The sequence below is a fragment of the Vicugna pacos genome, chromosome 2 (genome assembly GCF_048564905.1).
Source record: "Vicugna pacos chromosome 2, VicPac4, whole genome shotgun sequence".
In the NCBI taxonomy this organism is placed as follows: domain Eukaryota; kingdom Metazoa; phylum Chordata; class Mammalia; order Artiodactyla; family Camelidae; genus Vicugna; species Vicugna pacos.
This window is the reverse complement of record NC_132988.1, coordinates 48,980,719-49,000,993: the sequence shown is the minus strand read 5'-3', so window position 1 is coordinate 49,000,993 and position 20,275 is coordinate 48,980,719. Positions and strand designations below refer to the sequence as shown.

Here is a 20,275-nt window from a genome sequence, read left to right as displayed (position 1 = left end):
TACCCTTTTTCAATTGACTCAGATTTTAAGAAAACATTTAATAGATGAAAGAAAAGGGTATGACTTACTGTAACTTCAATTTCTCTTATGTATCCTTTAAGTTTACTTCTCTCTGTTTCAAATGACTCCTGTAATTCCTTTAGATTGTCTCTTTCCTTGGTTATGAATTTCATTTCCTCATAATTTTCATGAAGTTGCTGAGCCAACTCTAGCTTCTCAATTTTTATACGTTCCAATGATAATTCTTGGTTCTTTAATTCATTCTTTAAATTTTCCACTTCACTCATCTTTTTCTGCATCTCACTCATTTCTTCTCGTACACTAAGAAGTTGCTGCTGTTTTTCTTGGAGTTGTTGGTTCTTAAGGAATAGTTTTTATAATTAGCATTTTGTCTATACTCTCTTAAAATTCTTGTGTAAAATGTACTTTGTGGAACTGAAATAATCATCATCATAGCCCTGTCTACACCCCAATATAAACAATTAAGTAGCATTAAATGTAAAGTAACTTTCTAGGCATAGTGTCTATATTGGGTCCTACCCCAAATTCAAGTCTACCCAGACCCTCAGAATGTAACCTTTTTGAAAACAGGATTTTTGCAGATGTAATAAGTTAAGGATTGAGAAGGAGTATTCTTGGATTAAGGTGGGGCCTAAATCCAATGAGACCGTCCTTATAAGAGACAGAAAAGCACAGAGAGACACAGAGAAAGTCATATGAAGATGGAGGCAGAGACTGGAGAGATGCAGTTATTAGCCCAGGACCACCAAGGACAGCAGGGAGTCAAGGACAGCAAGAGGGAAGAAAGGATTCTTCCCTAGAGCCTGCAGGGGGAGCTCGGTTCTGCCAACACCTTGATTTTGGACTTCTAGGATCCAGGACTGTGAAAGAATAAATTTCTGTCTTAAATAAATAAATTTAAGCCATCAAGTTTATGGTAATTTGATACAGAAGCCTTAGGAAACTAAGATAGTCCCACTAGGTTAATCAAGGAGGTAAAGTGAAAGTGAGAAAAATCAAAAAAGGAAAGAGATGAATTAAATATACAGATATAGCTGCCAAATAACTGTAATTCTTTTTCTCTTAAAAATTTGGAAAATTTATTTCCATTTCCAATAAGGTCCATACGGGGTGGCTCAAAGAAACAACGAGGCATTAACTTCTACGTAAGCTTATTGATTTCACTTCTTTAGGAGGAATATGAAATAGACATAAGATTTTACTATATTCAGTTAGGTTATAGTAAAAGGGATGAGAATTAAGAGAATACATGTTAGGAAAAAAATACAGAAGCACAATGGAAATCGCAATGTATCACCTATAATGCATGTGGCACTGCTCCTAGGATATACAGAAAGATCACAATGGGTGCATTTTAGAATTACTTGGGAAGTACAATTGTTACAACAGCCTTAGCTCTTCTACAAATATTACAACAGCCCTTACTGCAAACATCTAAAAGATGGTAATACAATAACCCTTTGGTATTCACAGGGGATTGAGTCCAGGACCCCTGTGGATACCAAAATCTGAGGATGCTCAAGTCCTTAATAGAAAATGACTCTGTACTGGTGTATAAACTACAAACATCTTCCCTTATACTCTAACTCATCTCTAGATTACTTGTAATACCGGATACAATGCAAATGCTACGTAAATAGTTGTAAATACTATGTAAATGTTATGTAAATAGTTGCCGGTGCTTGGCAAATTCAAGTTTCACTTTTGGAACTTTATGAATTTTTTTTTTCCTCTGAATATTTTTGATCTGTGGTTGATTGAATCCACAGATGCAGAAACTGCAGATATGGAGGGCTGACTGTAGTGATAAATCTTACATTTTAGAGAATGACTGATATATTTCTATAAGAGCAGGCTCTTTGTTTTGTTGACTAACGTATCTCAAGAGCCCAGAACAATGCCTGGCCCAGGGCAGTGCTCAATATAAACTTGAATGAACATATCAAATGATTAGTTCAGATGAATGAAGGCTCTGTCTCTCACGTAAAGACTAGAATAATATAATCTTCACAAAGGATGTTAGTTAACATCTCAGTAGGAGTTGAAGTTGTTCCAACTATTAGCATTAAGATCTGTTCATTTGAGAGGTATGTGTTATTTCTGGAATTCACGTCTACTGGAGTCAAATCTGTAAACCTCCCCCAGCTCCACCCTGACACAAAGTTAAGTCAGGAAAAATGACCAAGAAGATAACTTTAAAAAGTCACCTTTTCCTTTAGCTTTTCTTCAACTTCTGCCAGTTTCTCACAGGTCCTAGAAAGCTCTTCTTCTTTCTTTATGGCATGGTTCTTTTCTTGTGTAACTCTCTCTTGTTGCTTTTTAAGTTCATCTCCAAGAATTCTTAATTCTTCTTGGTTTTCAATGGTCTAGAATTTTTAAAAAGTTGAGATTAAAATGAATAATACTAGCTTACATTTATGAAATCAGGTAAAAATAAGCATTTACTTCAGCCTGAAAAGGAACTCATGGCAAGCTATATTGGAAAACACTACTTAAAAAAAGAGTCTTCAATTTAACCGTGTAAATGCCAGGAATCTGCTTTTTTATGCTGTTTCTTTATTGCTCACCTTACATTCTTATCAGAAGAATTAGAACTGGATTCAGCATTCTATCATGAGGGGTTTGCTCATTTTTCTACCCCTAAGACAAAACAGACTTTCTAAGCTTTTGTTGACTGAAGGTGACTCTCTCTTTTTCTCTCTCTCTGTATATATATGGTTATGAGCTTTTCAAATGCTGGAATGGCTTTGGTTTTGTCTACTGATTAATAGTAAGCTCAAAATGGCAGCATCTTTTGCTAGCATGAGGTGGGGTATTTCTAGTTGTTAAGCTTAAACAGTGACATTCTCAAGTATTAAGACCACAAAAATATTATATGCCAGAGACTGAGAAGACATTATGAATTTTGTCTGTATTCTTATTTACATTCAGCAATTTTGATCAAATAGAAGACAATCCCAATAAACATGGAAAATTATACAAAAGGTCAGGTTCTACTGAGATCCACAGCAAACTTCTCAAAATAGTAATTTCAATCTATACACATGATACTGTCCCTAAACTTAAAAACAAAAACTAAAGTAGGCAAACTAACAACAGACAATTAAAAATGAAATTTAAAAAATTACAACAGTATAAATAAGAGAGAGATATTTAGGAACAAATTCAACACAATATGGAAAAGACTTGTACCCTAAAGTCTATAACACATCACTGAGAAGAACACATAATTTATAGAAAGATACACAATGAAGAAGCATAGAAAGATGCTCAATATCTTTAGTCATTAGGGAAAGGCAAATTAAAACAATGAGGTACACACCTAATAGAATGGCTAAAATTAAAAACACCAATAACATGAAGTGTTGGTGAGGATGTGGAGCCACCAGAATTCTCTTAATTTGCTGATGGGAATGTAAAATGGTATAACTACTTTGGAAATCTGTTTAATAAATTTTCATCAAGTTAAATATAACTTCCTTATGACCCAGCTATTCCATTTAGATATATACCCTAGAGAAATTAAAAAACATACACTCATAAGAAGATTTTATATGAATATTTCCAGCAGCTTTATAAAAAAGCCAAATATGGAGATAATTCAAATTTTCCCCAATAGGAGAAAGTCTAAAGAAATTGTGACCTATTCATACAATGGAATACTACCCAGCAATAAGCAGGATAGTAGAAAGAAGACACAAAAGAATGTATGCTGTGTGATTCTATTTGTATGAAGTTCTAGAAGAGACAAGGTGATTGAAGGGAAAAAAAAACCAAACATAAGGACAGTGACTATATGTATGGGGCAGAGGGTGAGATTAGGATTGAATAGGTTGGGGCAAGGGAATTTTTTGGGGTGATGGAAACGTTCTATGTCTTGACTGAGGTGGAGGGTACACAAGTAGAGACATTTTTCAAAAGTCATCAGACTGTACACTTGCATCAGATACATTTATTCCATGGAAATTATACCTCAGTATAGTTGTAAAAATCCAAAACATACAAAGATAAAAAGGTATTGGTAAGTATATAGTGCTGAATCCTACCATTTCTATGTTTTCTCTTAGGTCAGTCTTCAGCTGTTCCTTTTCTGCTGTAATACTCTCTAACATTTGCTGCAGTTCATTTTTCTCTTGTATTAAAGAAAATATGTTTCTCTGTTGCTCAGTTAGTTCATCATTCTCATCAGCTGCAATCAGTGCTTGGGTTATTTTGGCTTCCAAATTCTGTGTTTTATCTATGCCAACCATCTGAAATATAAACACAAAGAATGTTTAAAGAATTTTTTAGTTAATAATTTTAATAATAAAAGAATTAAAGAATTTTTTAGTTAATAATTTTAATAATAAAACTAGTCAACATTTATATTACTTATCATGTACCAGGCACTATTTTCATATATTGACATATTTAATCTTCACTATAACCTTATGAGGTAGGTTATTATTATCTCCATTGGACAGATGAGGAAACTGAATCCCAGAGAGAATAGTTACTTGCGGAAGGTCACCCAGAGAGGAATAACCAGGCTTTAAACCCAATGGTCAGGTTCCAGTTTGTGCTCTTGTGACTGTTCACTGATAAGAACTGTCTGAACAGATATAGATAATTAACAATTATCTTCAGGTATGATGGGTTAACCTGACTTTAAGAAAAAGTTAGCCACCTGAACTCTATCATTTTTTCTTTCCTTTAAAAGCTGGAAATCATTACCTATTCCCAACAAATCATTATTTTCAGAGGCTGTAACACTCACCAAAGCAGGAGTTTTATTACGTGTAGAGGGCAAAATGATTTTGACAGAAATATATCTCATGTTATAATAGCAAAATTCATTTTCTCTTAATATTTGATTTTCATTTACTACTTTAAAAAAATCATTGTTATATAAATTCATATCTCCATAAGTAAGTTCTAACCAAAGGTAACCTAAAATGTGAACTCCTTGGTAAAAGGAGACAAAGACTGACATTACAGTTGTTGGCATGAAATTAATGTCACTATATAACCTTACACTAGGCCCAATAAATACATTCAGTTCCATATTGGCTACATATGTTTTTAAAGGTTTTTATAATAACCTATAATTAACATTAGAAAAAAATTTAAAAAATAAAGAGAAAAAAATGTTCCAGTGTCACCAACACAACCACTATTAGAGTTCTGGAATATTTCATTCCAGATTTTTTCCCATTAACATTTTTTTAAACATAGCAAACAATTAATTTACACATATAGGATTTTTCAGCTTTTCTTTTCTACTTAGATGATATGCATTTTCCTATCCTGTTACATAATCTTCAAGTTATTATTTTTAGTAGTTGCTCCATTCTCTAGAGTGGATATGGACAAACCAAACTTTGTCTAGCTACCCTCTTAGTGTTGGCAATATGCAGGAGCTTCTGACAATGGTGGGCACAGAGTTAATGACATGAGAAATTAAGGCAGGGAACATACGGTCTTTGGTACCAAATTGTCAGACACTGTAATTCGGAATCCTGTATCTTTATTCCTAAACAAAGGAATATACACAAAGACAAAGCCGATGGAGACAAAGTATTCTATAACACCACACTCAAGGTACATTTCAAAACTGAACTCAGCCTAGAAGTTTTTCAGCTACCAAGGTTATGAGTAAAATCTAATTTCTGTTGAAGACACACTAGAGAAATTGCATTTCCAAAAAGAGACACATCAAGTAGGACTGGACATGGGCACTCCAAGGGGATTCCTGATAGGCCTACTAATGGAGTTCTGTGGTACCCAGATGGATAGAGGGGCCCCTAGAAATTCCAGACCCATTCTTTTATCCACATGAGTGATTCCAGCATGAACATGATTATCACAAGACCAAGGTGAACTCAGCCTTTCAGTCCAGATTTCAAGAACTCTAATGTACAGAATGGCCCCTAAGAATCCCAAATGACCCTTTTATCAACATGATGGTTCTAGAATGAACACAATAAGAGCCAGTTGGTCCCAGTAAGTATAACTCTTCTTTCTCCTTTCTTCTCTGTTGCCTCTTTCTCATGGGGCCCTATGATTACATTTTGCATTTGTTTAAAAGCAGCTATAAATTGTTGTATTTTATTTTAAAAGATCTGTCAAAAAAACCTTCCCCTTATGAAAGTGGAAGTTACAAGTTTCAAATCAAGGTCAAGTACTTTTGGCCCACGGTTGACTCAAATTATAGACAGGCTGAGAATACAAGGTAACAGAGGAAGTAAAAATGCTTTTCTAGGACAGAAGGGTTCAAGCACAGGAAGAAAGAAAACAAGGCTGCTTTTCCAAGGCAGGAATATTGTGTGCCATGGTAAATGAGAAAAAAGAAGCTAATTTAGACTACATCAAAATAAAAAACTTCTGTGCATCAAAGGACACAATCAACAGAGTGAAAAGGCAACCTACGGAATGCAAGAAAATATTTGCAAATCATACTACTGAGAAAGGGTTAATATCCAGAAAAATATAAAGAACTTTTACAACTTAACAAGAAAACCACCCCAATTTAGAAATGAGTAAAAACTTGAACAGACATTTCTGCCACCTGAACTCTACCACTTTATTTAAAGAAGATATACAAATAGCTTACAAGCAGTCTGTTATATTTTGTTATGGAAGCCCTAGCAGATAAATACATCCCCACTTTAAAAAAATCACCGTTAGCATCTAGCTTTCCTTGTATATAATTAAATAACCAGTTAAGGTCTCAAGACAAAATGAACCACACTACCTAGAATGAATTATGGTAAGAGTAAAGCACCTAATAGCAAAATTATGGCCCAAACGCTAGAAAGAGGCACAAGCACGACACACACATCGAATCTCTAGCAAACTCTAAACAAGTATAGTATACAAAATCTGATATAAAACAAATTATTTTAGCCATTCTTAATAATAAGCACTCAATCTTTCTTACATTCTTAGAATTCAGAGGTGCTTTTAAAAATGTATAAATTACATCAGGCCTCAGAAAAATATCAGCTCAAAGTCTGAACTAGCATTTTTTGTCTTTTCTTTTTCAAATTGATAATAAGCAGTTATAGTTGAAATTATCTAAAAGATATCAGGATTAAGCTTGTAAAGTATTCTGAGTTATTACCACAGTGAATACTAAATTAGACAGAGATTACCTATCTGTATTCAAGTGTTTCAGGTTAAGTTTAGAAAGCTCACATACAAGTATATGAAAACCTGAATAGGAACACCCTTTACCTTTTCCAGAAATTCATCCTTAGTTTCCCCTAAGTTTTCCTCTGTATGCAAATTCTTAGTAGTTCCCTCAGAAATTTTCATCTTCAGTGTGTTAATTGTTTCTTGGTGTTGTTTCAAAGACTCAAGAGCGTTTCGTAATTGTTCCTGGGTGTCTATGTTCTTCGTCAGAGAAACAAAATAATTTCCATTAGAATGTCAAACAATGAGACTAATTTTATAGTTATTGCTTGATCATACATAATAAATGATGGCTCCTGTAATGTTTTTAAAGAGGCTCTGAGTTTTCAAAGTTTAAACAGTCAAAATCTTACCATATTTACAGTATCCTGAATGTCACTTCTCAGTTGGTCCCTCTCGATTCGCAGGCTCTCTTGGAGTTGTTTTTGGTCATCCTTTTCTTGGGTTAAGGTTTTTACTTCCACTAAGGCTTGTTGAAGTTTCTCAGTAATCAGTGTTTTCTCCTTTTCTACAGTGTGCAGCCTAGAATCTCTACTTTCTAATTGTTCCTTCAGCTCTTCCACTTCCTTTAACCTTTCTTGATGCTCAGTTGTCTTCTTCTCAAGTTCTTGGGTTTTGTGAGACAGCTGTAAGATAAGAAAGAGTCAATGTGAAAAGCAGAATATTCTACATTGTATATATGGAAGCCAAACCCCAGAAGACTAAAGATCCCTTCCCTAGAAGATGTCTTTACCAACCTCTGTCTTCAAATCACCCAAACTTAAACCAAGTTCTTGAACTTCTTTAGAGAGATTTCCTATTTCTTGATTCAGTCTTGCATTCTCCTCAAGGACCATCTTATACTTTTGCTCAAACCCAGTATCATGATTTTTAAAATCCTGGAATTCTTGGTTAGTGCTTTCATAATTCAACTGGGAAGTTGCCAGGTTATTTTCAGTTTTCCCAATTTCTTCAAGTAAATCTTGAATTCTACTTCCCTTATGAACAACTTCAGAAAACAATTTGTCTTTTTCTGATGTTATTATACAGAGTTCTTCAGATTTATCATGTAGCTATGGAAAAGAAAGAAAACTTAGCTATATTAGCAGTATATGATCTACTTAGCTTTCAGGGAAAAAAAAAACAACTTACTTTGCCAAAAAAGAAAAAAGACATTGAAACTAAGCAAAGGTTTGATTGACTGAGAAAAGGCAATACAAGTAATTGTTGGTAACAATTTATTACCCTGTTTAACTTTATCTTCAAAGTTTGTTTTCCAGCCTCTGGTTCTAAAAGGATTGCATGGAGAAGGACATCCAGTAGAAACGCAATCAGGAGGTGTCTTTACTTCCTTATCTATCATTTTAAAGTATTTTCTAACTTTCTGGTATGGTAGGCATTTTATGATTTTCCTTAGAATTTGACTTATATTGCTAACAAACTGAGTCAAACATTTACAGTCTCTTTCCTGGTCCTTTCAAATAAAATGTGGCAAAACATTTAATGCACTATTGCAAAGGTTTTTATTTCAAAATAATGTTGTTTGCTTAAAAATGTGTTTACCTCTTTCCTTAGCATTTCTACTTCTGAGGGTAAAGATTTCAATTCTGAGAGCAAAGTAACTTCTTTACGCAAAGCTTCATTTTCTTCAACTTCTTTATTCAGTTCTCTCTGGAGATTAGTAATGTTTCTTTCCAATTCCAAATTAGAGAGCAAATCTAGGAAATTTTTAGTGAGTTAAATAAAACACCTTGCAGTTATTGGGTCAATTTAAATTATATACGTGGTTAGATTATTTAATCAGATTATATAAAATTTACTAAAGAAAGAGCCAGTGTTGGTAAACAGTTAATCTAATTGTTAATCATCCTTTCTAAGATTGGGTTCAATTTATTTGAAAAATAACTTTTAAACCCTTATGATTTGAGGCCCATGGAAGTAATTATATATACTGATACCAAGTGGTATCAAAACTTAACATTAAGCTATTAAAAAGATCAGAGAATAATGGATTTTCAATTACTGGAATACAGTTGCAAAATCTTTCAGGTACATTTCTACAGAAAGTCAGGTTAAGTCTGAAATGATAAAATACCTTTTGGAACTTTGCCATCTATAAGGGAGGTGAGTTTTGTTATTTCATTAAAAGACGATTGTAATTCTTTCTCTAGATCAACTTGCATTTTCTTTTTCGCCTCCAACTGTCTTTGACATAACTGAATATCATTTTCCATTTGCTTGCATGTACTTGCAAGTTCTTTCTATTGAGAGAAACACTGCAGATTCAAAAAAATGTACTATTGATCATTGCAACTCTTATTACAAATATTACTAAAATCATTTACCATTTTCTCTTTCAGCTTGAGATTTTCACTTCTAAGAAAGGCTGATTCTCTCTTGGCATCAAGAGCTACAGTTTCAGCATCAAGCAGAGTCTGTTTCATTTGTTTTAGGTCTTCAGTGTTTTCCTATACAAATGACAAAAAAGATTTAGTAAAATCTTTCTTAGAGTTGGAAAAGACTTAACATGTACATATATGTTACTCCTGACAAACAAAAAATGGTTAAAATGTGCTAACTGCCAAATGTATTTTTAGGATAGATAAAAACAAATGACATATTCCATAATAAAAATGTTTTTTAAATTATGGCTGTATTTTTCCAAATTATAAAAGCATTGTATAGAAGTACTATAATAATTCTGTTATTGTTTGCAAAGGTTAACACAATTGTTCAGCTAGCCTGTTAAAGTTTCCTATGTATTTTTATGTTATTCTCTGCAAAACATGACAGGTAGGAAGTTAATAGTAAAATTGAGGATGTTAAATCAAAAATTAAAATGAAAAAGGTAAATAATCCAACTGAAAAATAAAGAAAAGATGAATAAGCAACTCACAGAAGAGTAAATGCAAATGACTGATAAATACATAAAAAAAAATCCAGTCTCATTTTTAGAAAGAAGTGGCATTTTAACATGACTTGAGCTTACATGAATTCAACCACATGTCCTTGGCAAAATATTAATGCATGCATGCATGAATGAATGAATGAATTGGATGAATTAAGAGAAAGAAATAAACAATTTAAAATAATCGGCAATTCTACCTGCCATTCTATCAACAGCTACTCTAGGACGATATAAAAGTGTCTTTCTTCCCAGGACCTCAGAACAATGAGAACACTTTTAAAAAGAATCGTTTGTCATTAACAGAAGGTAACAAAAGAGCACTAATAGAACAAAATGTACTATGAAAAACTCAGATATAAACAAAAGGACAAAAAAAAATTCTAGAACTTCCAACTAGAAATTATTGCATTTTTAAAAAAAGAATGTTAAAAACTAGAATCCAACTAAACTTTCTTGAAGTAATTAGGTGGATCGAAAGCAAATAGAAAAAGTTAATTTCACCATGAGATTCAACATTATTTAATGCTATGATCTTCTACCAACTAAAATCATACCAAACAGCTAAAATAGTTGCTTAATTATGAGAATGCATTAATATCTATTAAGGAAATGAAGTTAATAAAATTTATAAAATCATGCTCAATTACGTATGTTTTATAGTTTTAGTTATTTATCACTGCCAAGTTAAGTGCTCATTGGAAAATATTGACTATATACTTCTGCATAATTTGTATAAAACAACTGAAAAAAATTTAAAAAATGTTGAATTACCGATTTTTAATAAAAGCCCATCCCTAACTTATTTACTTTTAGTCAAAGGATAATATCCTCAACTCTCAATGAATGAGTCTTTATCCATAAAATGGTAATGATACTAACAGTGCTTTTCTCATAGGGTGACAGGATTAAATAAAATACTATATACAAAACAACTAGAACAATGTTGGGCACACAGTAGGCTCAATACAAACATCTGCTATGATGATGATGATAGTATCCTGCTAATGCCATAATGATTACATAACAAAATAAACCTGACTTTTACCGATGAATATGACAAGTCCATTTTCATACTTCCTGACTTCTGGGAGTCTACATATTTCTGTAGCTTCTTAATCTGGTCTTCCTTTTCTCTAAGCAGCTCTACTTTTGAACTTAGTTCATTCTAAAACAATTAAAGAAAAATGAAACAATTTACTTCAGTTTGAATTCAAAGGGATTAAAAGGAAATTACATTTAATATTTTAAAAAGACAGTAAAATTCAAAACATTGACATTTAAAAAGTATAATTCCTTCTGTTTTCTGAAATCATGTTCAATTACATATGATGTATATTTTATAGTTTTAGTTCCTTATCAATAGAAATACCAACATAAATGCTCACCTCAAGATCTTGATTATACACTTCTGCATGCTTAACTAAATTCTTTAAGTTGGAAATTTCATGAATTAGTTGCATCTGTAAGAGCATGTGAACAGGCAACAGAGCAAACCAATAGTTAATAAAGCAAAAAAAAAAAAAAAAGATAGCATTCATTTACCGCTTTAGAATCACCTAACACAGTAGGAAGGACAGTGAGATCAATCGTTCAAGCTACTGCAACAAAGCACCTTGTCATTTAAAAATAAATAAAAGCCAAACCTAACCAACCAAACAAAAAAAAAAAAATCCCAAAACCTCAAGAAACAAGCAAGTAAGGAAAAAAAACTCATCATCACTCCAAAAAAGTTATGTCATCTGTTAATAAAGCTACAATAATGTCAAAAGAAAATTAGTATGCACCACTTGTAGAAGATAAAGTAGTAATCAAACTTTTAAAAAACATACTTTCAATAGATTTTTGTTTTGGGTAAGTTAAGTGCAGAAATGTATTTATTCTGTAAGATTTTTTTCCCTTCCCATAATTTACCCACCTAGCCTTATACTGGCATAATTTTTAATGAGTTGTGACTTGGAATTTAGGTTTGGAATATGATAAGCTTCATGTGGTGCCTTTACAACGTTATTACTGTTCACCAAAGCTATATATATATATGATTAACTATTGCCTTGTTGGTTCATTCTACAGGAAATATTGAAAAGATAAAAGTTATTGCTTTATATTGTTCAACTGTCTAAAAGTATAAAAAATACTTAAAGATTTCTATTAAAGTTTTCTTTTTATTGAAATATCTGTAGCATTAAACATTTGAGTACCAGAAACTTTTGTGTTCAAAACAAGTACACTACAGTTTAACAAAGACATATGTATCTTCCCTTAGAATTATTTAATCTTCATAATCAGATAAGTCCTTTAAAGAGCAAAAGGAAATTCTAGTCAAATTAAGGGACTTACAAAAATAGCATCTTATTTAAATAATATTTTCTGGATGTGTAATTCAGTCCTAACTAGTTTTAGATTTCAGACTAGTGCTAGTTTGACATTCCTATTTTAGGTCAGTGTCATTTAATAGAAATATAATGTGAGCCAAATTTGTAATTCAAAATTTTCTAGCAGCCACCTGTGTAAAAAGAAACAGGTAGAATCAATTTTAATATAATTTATCTAACCTAATATATCCGAAAAATCATTTCTTCATGTAATCAATATTAAAAGTTAATGTACTATTTCATATTCCTTTTTTCAGACTTGAGTCCATTGAGATTGGTCCCATTTGAAGTGCTCAATTGCCACATGTGATTAATGCCTACCTCACTGTTCAGCAAAGTTTTAAACATGTGCATTGGTTATAATTTTTATTTTATTTTGTTTTTTTGGCTATAATTTAAATTGACTCTTTTACCTTCTCTGTTTCTAATTTTTGTGCAAGAAAACCAATTTTGTCTGTTTGTAACTTTTGTGCAAGAAAATCATATATCTATGAGAAATGAAGAATAAATAATCAATTTTAAGTTTTGAGAACATTTAGAAAGAAATGTTCTCCCACTTCTTATTTGAAATAGCTCTTCATTTTAAGTACTTGTTCATACAAATAGAAAAAGATTATTTAACTATCGTAATGATCTGAGTGTACTCTCCCAAAGTATTGTTTAAAATGTAGAGCAAAGAGAAAGTATGATATGATTAAAAGTCAATTCACTGCTACACAAGAAAATATTGCATATTTCAACTGTAATTTTCAGCAGGTGTAGTGAAATATTTAATTAACTTCTTGAGACAAAATCTCCAAGTTGTGAAAATTATAAAATTAAATCAGGTTAAAATAGGTAGAGAGAGGAAATTTCTCTTGTTCCCTGGGCATACTACCTGACCTTGTTTATTCCTTCTTTTAAAATTATTTTTAAACATCTTGTGTTACTGTATCCACACTTGAAAATTATCCACAGCTTTGGTAATTTTTGACAAAATCAAGGCCACCTGTCCTCAGGCTGTAATTTGACTTTTAGTCCTTTTTTGGTTAAAATTTTCCCTAAAATGTAAGTTCTAGAACATGTTTCATTGTATACACATAGACTTGTATTTTTAGCTTAACATGGAACGGATATTATACAACTATCTTTGAACAAAGTCAGTTTTTATTACTTAATCTTTTAGGTTACCTCACAGAACCTAGAATTTCGATTTGTGTCTAAGCAAAAATGAAGAGAACAGAATTACTACCCCCTTAACTGTAAAAAGGAAAAAGCAATCAAAATCAAGATGAGAGATTCAAGGCATACATCCTGTGTTATTTTGTAATCTTTTCACATGTGATTCAATTCAGGGAGCTTCACTTTTAATGACTGAATATATAAATGCTGTAAGAAAAATTACAAAACTTATTGCTATGCCTATGCCAAAAGTTAATTTTATGCCATATTATTTATAAAGTATATCTAAAAAATTAGATGAAATTCTGGCGTTAGAAGGGGACTTGGCAAGACCTCTATCTAACTTTAAGGGGGTAAGATACACAGGAAGTAAGCCCTGAGAAATTTGATGACTTGTTTAAGGCCTTGCCAGTAATTTATTCCAGGCTCAGATCTGTGGTGAGCTAGTGAACAGCAAAACTGGGCTTCATTCCAGGTAGTTCGCTCCAGAAACCATGCACTAGAGCACCCCCTCTCAATAAAACCCAGTTTATGGACTGAAGTCCACTGTCCTTTTCATGATGATTTAGATCTTGTGAACACACAAATTTTAAAACAAATTAAATGAAACCGTGGAGAAGTTACAGACTTTTGTCTCTCAGGATATGACACCTACGAAATGCAGGAGTAAATTTAAACTGTAGGTAGAACAGAAACAATAGTTTTGGCATAGAAATCTTTTTTCTTTTTGAAAAAGAAAAATGGGTGAGAAACTAAACAACGATACTCAGGAAAAAGGATTGTGTCCCTTTGGGCTATCCACAGAGAAATCTGGGAAGTAGCTGCAAATTGATTCATATTTTAACTACACTAAAATGTCGGCTCTTATTTTTGAGGGGATTCATGAATCATGTCACAAGTCTGATAACAACTATGGATTCTTATTTCAGAAAATTAAACATGCACTCCAAAATTCTGTAAAATAATTTCATAGTGTCTATGAACTCTAGGTTAAGGATTCTCCACACTAAGAAATCTCTTGAATCTTTGGACAGTTTCCAAGTCCCCAAAGACCGATGGTTTCTGGATTAGGTCCTTTTAACATGTAGCCTAATATTATATACTTGAAAAATTAAAGTGATCCATTTCATTTCTAAAAATTCCATTAAAACTATTCAGTATTAGTTATACTAATTTTCACAGTAACTTTCTTATATGAAAAAAAAATGTGCAAAATTAGCTTCCCCAGCTATTCTAATAATGTTCTAGATATTTAGGAATATACTTTCTAAAGAAAACACAATCCATTAATAGCTAGTATTCATATATAAACCATTCAGCTAGATTTTAAAGTTGATATTGGTCTCAGTAGGAAATGCCTATGTTCCAGGTAGCATTTCTGATATGCTCAACAAATTAAATATTGATAATACACAAGTTATAAGGAAATTATTTCTTCAAAACAAATCCATCAATAGGCATTCATCAAACTTCCTAAAGATGTTTTGATTCCTTCTTATGTGTAAGCACAAATGAAACAAATATGATTTAACTATTTTTATTAAACATTTACTTATTTATTTATGGGAAGAGGTTATTAGGTTTATTTATTTTTATTTTATTTATTTTTTAATGGAGGTCCTGGGGATTGAACCCAGAACCCTGGGCATGCTAAGCATGCTCTCTACCACTGAGCTATATCCTCCTCTCCCCTGATTTAACTATTTTTAAAACAATATAAATAAATTATTTCTTAAATTCTCTAAATTGTGTATACACATGGGAAATGGTTGGAGCCTCAATATCTCAACCTTAGAAATAAGTATCTTTTAAGAGAATGGTACTTCTTTTAAACATGTGGTTTTAGTTTATTTTCACACTTCCGTATCTTTTACCTCTTGATCTTTTTCCGCTTTTCTTTCCAGAGCCTCAAATTCATCCAAATCATTCTTTTCTTTTAATTTCAATTCCATTTCTTCATTTTCTTTTCTTAGTTGTTCATAATCTAATACCAGATTATCGTAGTTAGCCCGAAGTGAACTCAATTCACTTTCTAAGCTTTCCTATTGTAAACAAAATCAGATTTTCAAGTCAGAGAGAATTCAAATCATATATTCTTTGTTTCCTTAACTAAAATTTGGAATAGTCAAATAAGTATTTAACCTTGAATCATTTGGTAGTTTAGGTCATTTCTTCTTTAATATCTTTTTAATAGGTCTAGCTTGATTCAGAATAAATTAAAGGGTTGGCATTTTGATAAACCAGCTAACTTAGAATAGAAAAAAGCTATTGAAAGGGGTAGAATTAAAAATATATATGTATATATCATATGAACAAATGCTCTGTCTGTGCTTGACTAGACAAGGTGAGTCAGAAGTAGGAGGCAGAGCTCATAATGGGCTATAGATCTTTAAGCTCCTTAGTAATAAAACTGATCATTTAATTCTCTGTCTGACTACTATATTATTTCTCAGACAGCTCTGAATTTAAGAAGTGAAACTGAACGATTATTTACTGACCTTTAAACTCTAGTGGCTGCTAAGGTTTTACTCTACTCAGAAGAGGCCTATTTCCCCTTTCTATACTATTATGAGAAAGTTAAACCATGAATTAAAAACAAACAAAAACTAATACCAGGGATTTTTCAAAAAACAACAAACTTCTAGAGTATGTTTTAGGGACACAAAAGCACTTCACCTAAACACTTAACTAATTATAACTAATTGCAATGGTTAGCTAATAGTAATAATAATTCCCCAGAATCACTGCAATTTTATTACAAAATAAAAATAAAATTTTCTTAAACAAATACATTTGCAAAACTAAACTACATTTCTTTGAACATTAGCAGCCTAGAAAGTAAACATGGAATTTAAATTTACTAAATTATTAACTATAATATTCCTTATTTCTTAAAGTTTTGATAGGACAATAGACATATAATACATTTACTTTTTTTTTAGTATTAGTTGGCAATATTACCCCTCCCTGATGTGTCATTCTTTTAATATATGCAGGAAAACTTTGACAGTTTAAAAATCAGCTCTTTTTACCCTAGGGGATTGCTCAAGGCAAAATAGAAACTTAAAAAAAAAAAACCCAAAAACAAAAAACCCCAACAAATAGATGCCAAGATCTGCTGACAAAGAACTAGAATCAAAGGTTTACCTATCACCATATACCTGCTGTGTGAAATTTTTAGCCTCCCTTTGGATGCCAGTTATCAACTAGGAATGTAACAAGAAGGGGGAGCTTTAATTAGAACCAATAATTAGAACCAAACGGCTACCGAAATTAATTCAGAGCTAGTAAAGCGTTATAACAACAATAAACACCAATAACAAATGAATTTAAATAAGAGTAAAAGGATAATGTTCTGTTAAATACATTTAAGTTACCTGATTTAACAGCTTTGTTGCTGGATTCCACTCTATCTCACTTAATGTATCAAGAGTGTTACTGAAAATATCAGACTCTGAACAGAGAGCTATAATTAGAAGGAAAAAAATTTATCCATGAAATTGTTATTTTCTTAAAACTCAAATTAAAGATTAAAAAAATTCTGACCAGAGGTAATAAACTTAAATTAGCTAATTAAGTGCTCACAATATGAATGTCAAGAATACATTAACAACAGATGTAATCATTTGTATTATTGTGTGATTTAGGATCACTGATTAGAATGAGTGATAAATTATAGGGGTCCTTAATACAATATAGGCCAAAATGACAAATTCTAAATGTGACATTTAACTATTATAAATTTAAAAATGCCCCTAAAAATACTTATAACTCATGTTGGAGAAATAATTGTGAAACAGATTCCTGGGTAAATGCCACCCTTGCAAGATTAGCAAAGTTTAAGGCAGATGTTATACGGAAACTAATTTAACTGGATAATGATTAGAACAAAAACATACAATAAAAACATGTCTCATGTGTTTCAACTACAGTGCATCATTCTTAAGAGATCTGGAAACAACAGAGAACTTTATGAATGTTCACTTTCTTAAAATTACTTATTTTTATCATTATCTCTATTGTAATTATACTAAAATATATACATTTTAATTTTATTTAAATGTGTTTATCACATTAACTAAGCTATAAAGTCTTTATAGGGATGCTTTTATAATTAAAAGTAGTTGAAAAAGTACTCACATTCATCAATTTCTCCTAAAGTTACAGCAGCCTTAGGTGTTTTTGTTGTTACAGTTGCAGGAATATTAAATTCGTTTACGCAGTTTGAGTCCTTCATTTTGTTAATTTTGCCAACACACCAAGTGACTCTTCGTTTTTTTTTAGCCTAAAAAGACGGAAATCAAAATTACCTCACACAGATCCAGGCTCAAACATTGTACAACAAGGAAACTCATTTCCATTTTTAAAAACCATTGACTTGGTAGAATTTTTACTACACCTAGTTTAATATCTTACTAGTTTAAGGATATCCTGAAATAAGAAAATATACTCAAACTTTTCAAATCAGTGTTTAACCCCATAATAAATTTAGTGAAACTACTGTTCAAATTATATTTTTTATTGGACGGTTTACTTACAAGCTTCTCTGGAACTTAACTGAAAGGAATCAGTTGACTCACAGCTCTTCAAGTAATCTTGTGTTACATGGAAGGGACAGCTGTTGCTGCCACCACCATAGCTACCAAAAGCACTTTTGGATACTCAGTTCTGCTCCCTCGGTGATCTGTTCATCTTCCCTAGCCCCTTCCTCTCAGCTTTACAAATGCTCAAGCCTATTTATTTGCTTTTGAGTTTTTTAAAAAATAAACTCCTGACTCCTCACTTCTTTCTAGCTACCGTTTTCTTTTAGTTTCTATGTTGTCTTCTTCCGTCTCCTCTACCTGCTTCTTCCTCAGCCCTTCAGGGATCCCTTGTATGGTTCTTATCCCGCCCAGCTAGCTGTCTGCATCTCTCACTCTGCTTTACTGGTTTCTCTTCCCCTGACCACCTCCTGAACGTTTGTGTCTTTCCGTATTCCATAGCTGCCAGTCTTCTCTTGTGCCTCTACTAGTACAAAGATGAGCTCATCTTATTTCATCCTCTCATCAATCCTCTATTACTACATCCATTTTATAGATGAGCTTTTTGAATTTTACAGACATTTAACGGGTGTCCAAAAACTTTGGAGAAGTACGGTCATACATGGTGGCTGAGCCCATGCCTGTAACTTCAGAGCCAATCCACCAACCATTCTACTGCACTGCAGCTCAAGATTATCTGCTGTTCCAGACCAAAATGCATGCTTTCATGCCTCTACTACATACTACCCTTCTGCTTGAAGTGGCCAGCCCTTTCCACACCCTGCTCTGCAAAAACCCAGTTTTGTATAAATCCTGGACTCCAATGACCTTCAGCTCAACTCCATGTGCTCCCAAAGCCACTCCTGGACCTTGTCACTATCTTAAACTCATAAACCCAGACGCTCTGCTCCTAACACAGTTGCTACCCTTCCACTTCCCTGATCCAGTTAATCCCATTATAGCTGTTTAGCTTCTTTTCTTCCCTGTCTGTTCATCCTATCATCTTAGATTCCATAGATCATCACTTCAATTACGTTTTTGGGTCAACAGCCTCAAATTATTCGGCCCAGTCTCTGTTCCCCTCACCTATCAGAACACAGTATACGCTGAGATGAATTATACTCCCTTTTGAGCCTTTATCAGTCTCCTAAACCGTTGCCAGATCCACAGTCAGAAGCCTGGCTGCCACCATCACCCAGGTCCTTAATGCTGTCTGGGAAGACTCCTCTTTCCTCTTATTGGCTTTTTTTTCCATTCCCTATAAAGGCTACACTATTTTACACTCTTAGCATGTCTATGAACTCATGTTTCCACCATCTCCTGCCATCACAGTAGAAAAAATAACCTTGTATTTCACAAAGAGAATATAAGCCTAGGCTTACAAAAGCCTTGCACATTACTTGCACGGAAGCCTGTCCTTTCCTCTGTCCTTGTTATAATGAAGAGGCATTTCTCCTTCTGTCTAAGGCCAGATCCTACTACTGTATTCAAGATCCCATCCCTTTGGGCTATCACAACCCACTGCAAGGTGGCTTTCATCACCAACACATAACTAAAGATAGTTTGCAGATGAGTTTCTTGTTTCAAAATCCGAACACTTTTGTCTGTGTGTATCTTATTTAACTTCTCAGTAGAGTGTGACACTGCTGACTGCTACCTCTCTGAAATATTCTCTTCCCTTAGTTACCACATTTACCTGGTTTCCTTCTAAACTTGAGCTAAATGTGGGCTCCTTTAGGGATTCTCCTTTCCTGCCTTTACCTAAAAAGTTGTTGCTTCTTGGGGTTTTGTGTTTGACCCTCTGTTCTTTCCATTCTCAACATGCGCCCAGAGCAAGCTCATCCATTCCCAGGATTTTACACTGGATCTGCCATAGTTAATGCCCAAACTGATATCTCCACTTCAGACCTTTCACATTTTCAACTGCCTGACACCTTAAACCGGAGATGTCCTGAATCACACACTGGGCAGCACCACTGCTCTTCACTCAGTGTTCCTCAGCTCAGTGAATGCACTACCAGCTACCCAGCAAGACTGGTAACACTTGCAAGTCATTCTGGATTACCTCCTCCCCCCTTTCCCTGCCCCTGCATATAAACAATCACAGAGTCCTGTTGAGACTAGCTCCCAAATAGCTCTCC

At 33.0% G+C, this 20,275-nt stretch overlaps 1 protein-coding gene across 3 annotated transcripts in view; it reads right to left on the bottom strand.

Moving 5' to 3' along the window:
• CENPE (centromere protein E) overlaps window positions 1-20,275 on the bottom strand; it is a 69,071-nt gene that overhangs the window by 32,721 nt on the left and 16,075 nt on the right. For 2 of the 3 annotated variants that reach the window (XM_072939551.1, XM_031690480.2), the window contains exons 14-27: window positions 17,755-17,899; window positions 16,992-17,080; window positions 15,489-15,656; window positions 11,467-11,541; window positions 11,127-11,246; window positions 9,519-9,641; window positions 9,269-9,434; window positions 8,737-8,891; window positions 7,932-8,246; window positions 7,548-7,820; window positions 7,237-7,395; window positions 4,068-4,271; window positions 2,229-2,387; window positions 69-359 (exon numbers count right to left, since the gene is read on the bottom strand). In XM_072939551.1, the coding sequence (XP_072795652.1) occupies window positions 69-359; window positions 2,229-2,387; window positions 4,068-4,271; window positions 7,237-7,395; window positions 7,548-7,820; window positions 7,932-8,246; window positions 8,737-8,891; window positions 9,269-9,434; window positions 9,519-9,641; window positions 11,127-11,246; window positions 11,467-11,541; window positions 15,489-15,656; window positions 16,992-17,080; window positions 17,755-17,899 (2,442 nt within the window). The remainder of the gene's footprint in view (window positions 1-68; window positions 360-2,228; window positions 2,388-4,067; window positions 4,272-7,236; window positions 7,396-7,547; window positions 7,821-7,931; window positions 8,247-8,736; window positions 8,892-9,268; window positions 9,435-9,518; window positions 9,642-11,126; window positions 11,247-11,466; window positions 11,542-15,488; window positions 15,657-16,991; window positions 17,081-17,754; window positions 17,900-20,275) is intronic. The other variant, XM_072939556.1, reaches the window with a different exon arrangement.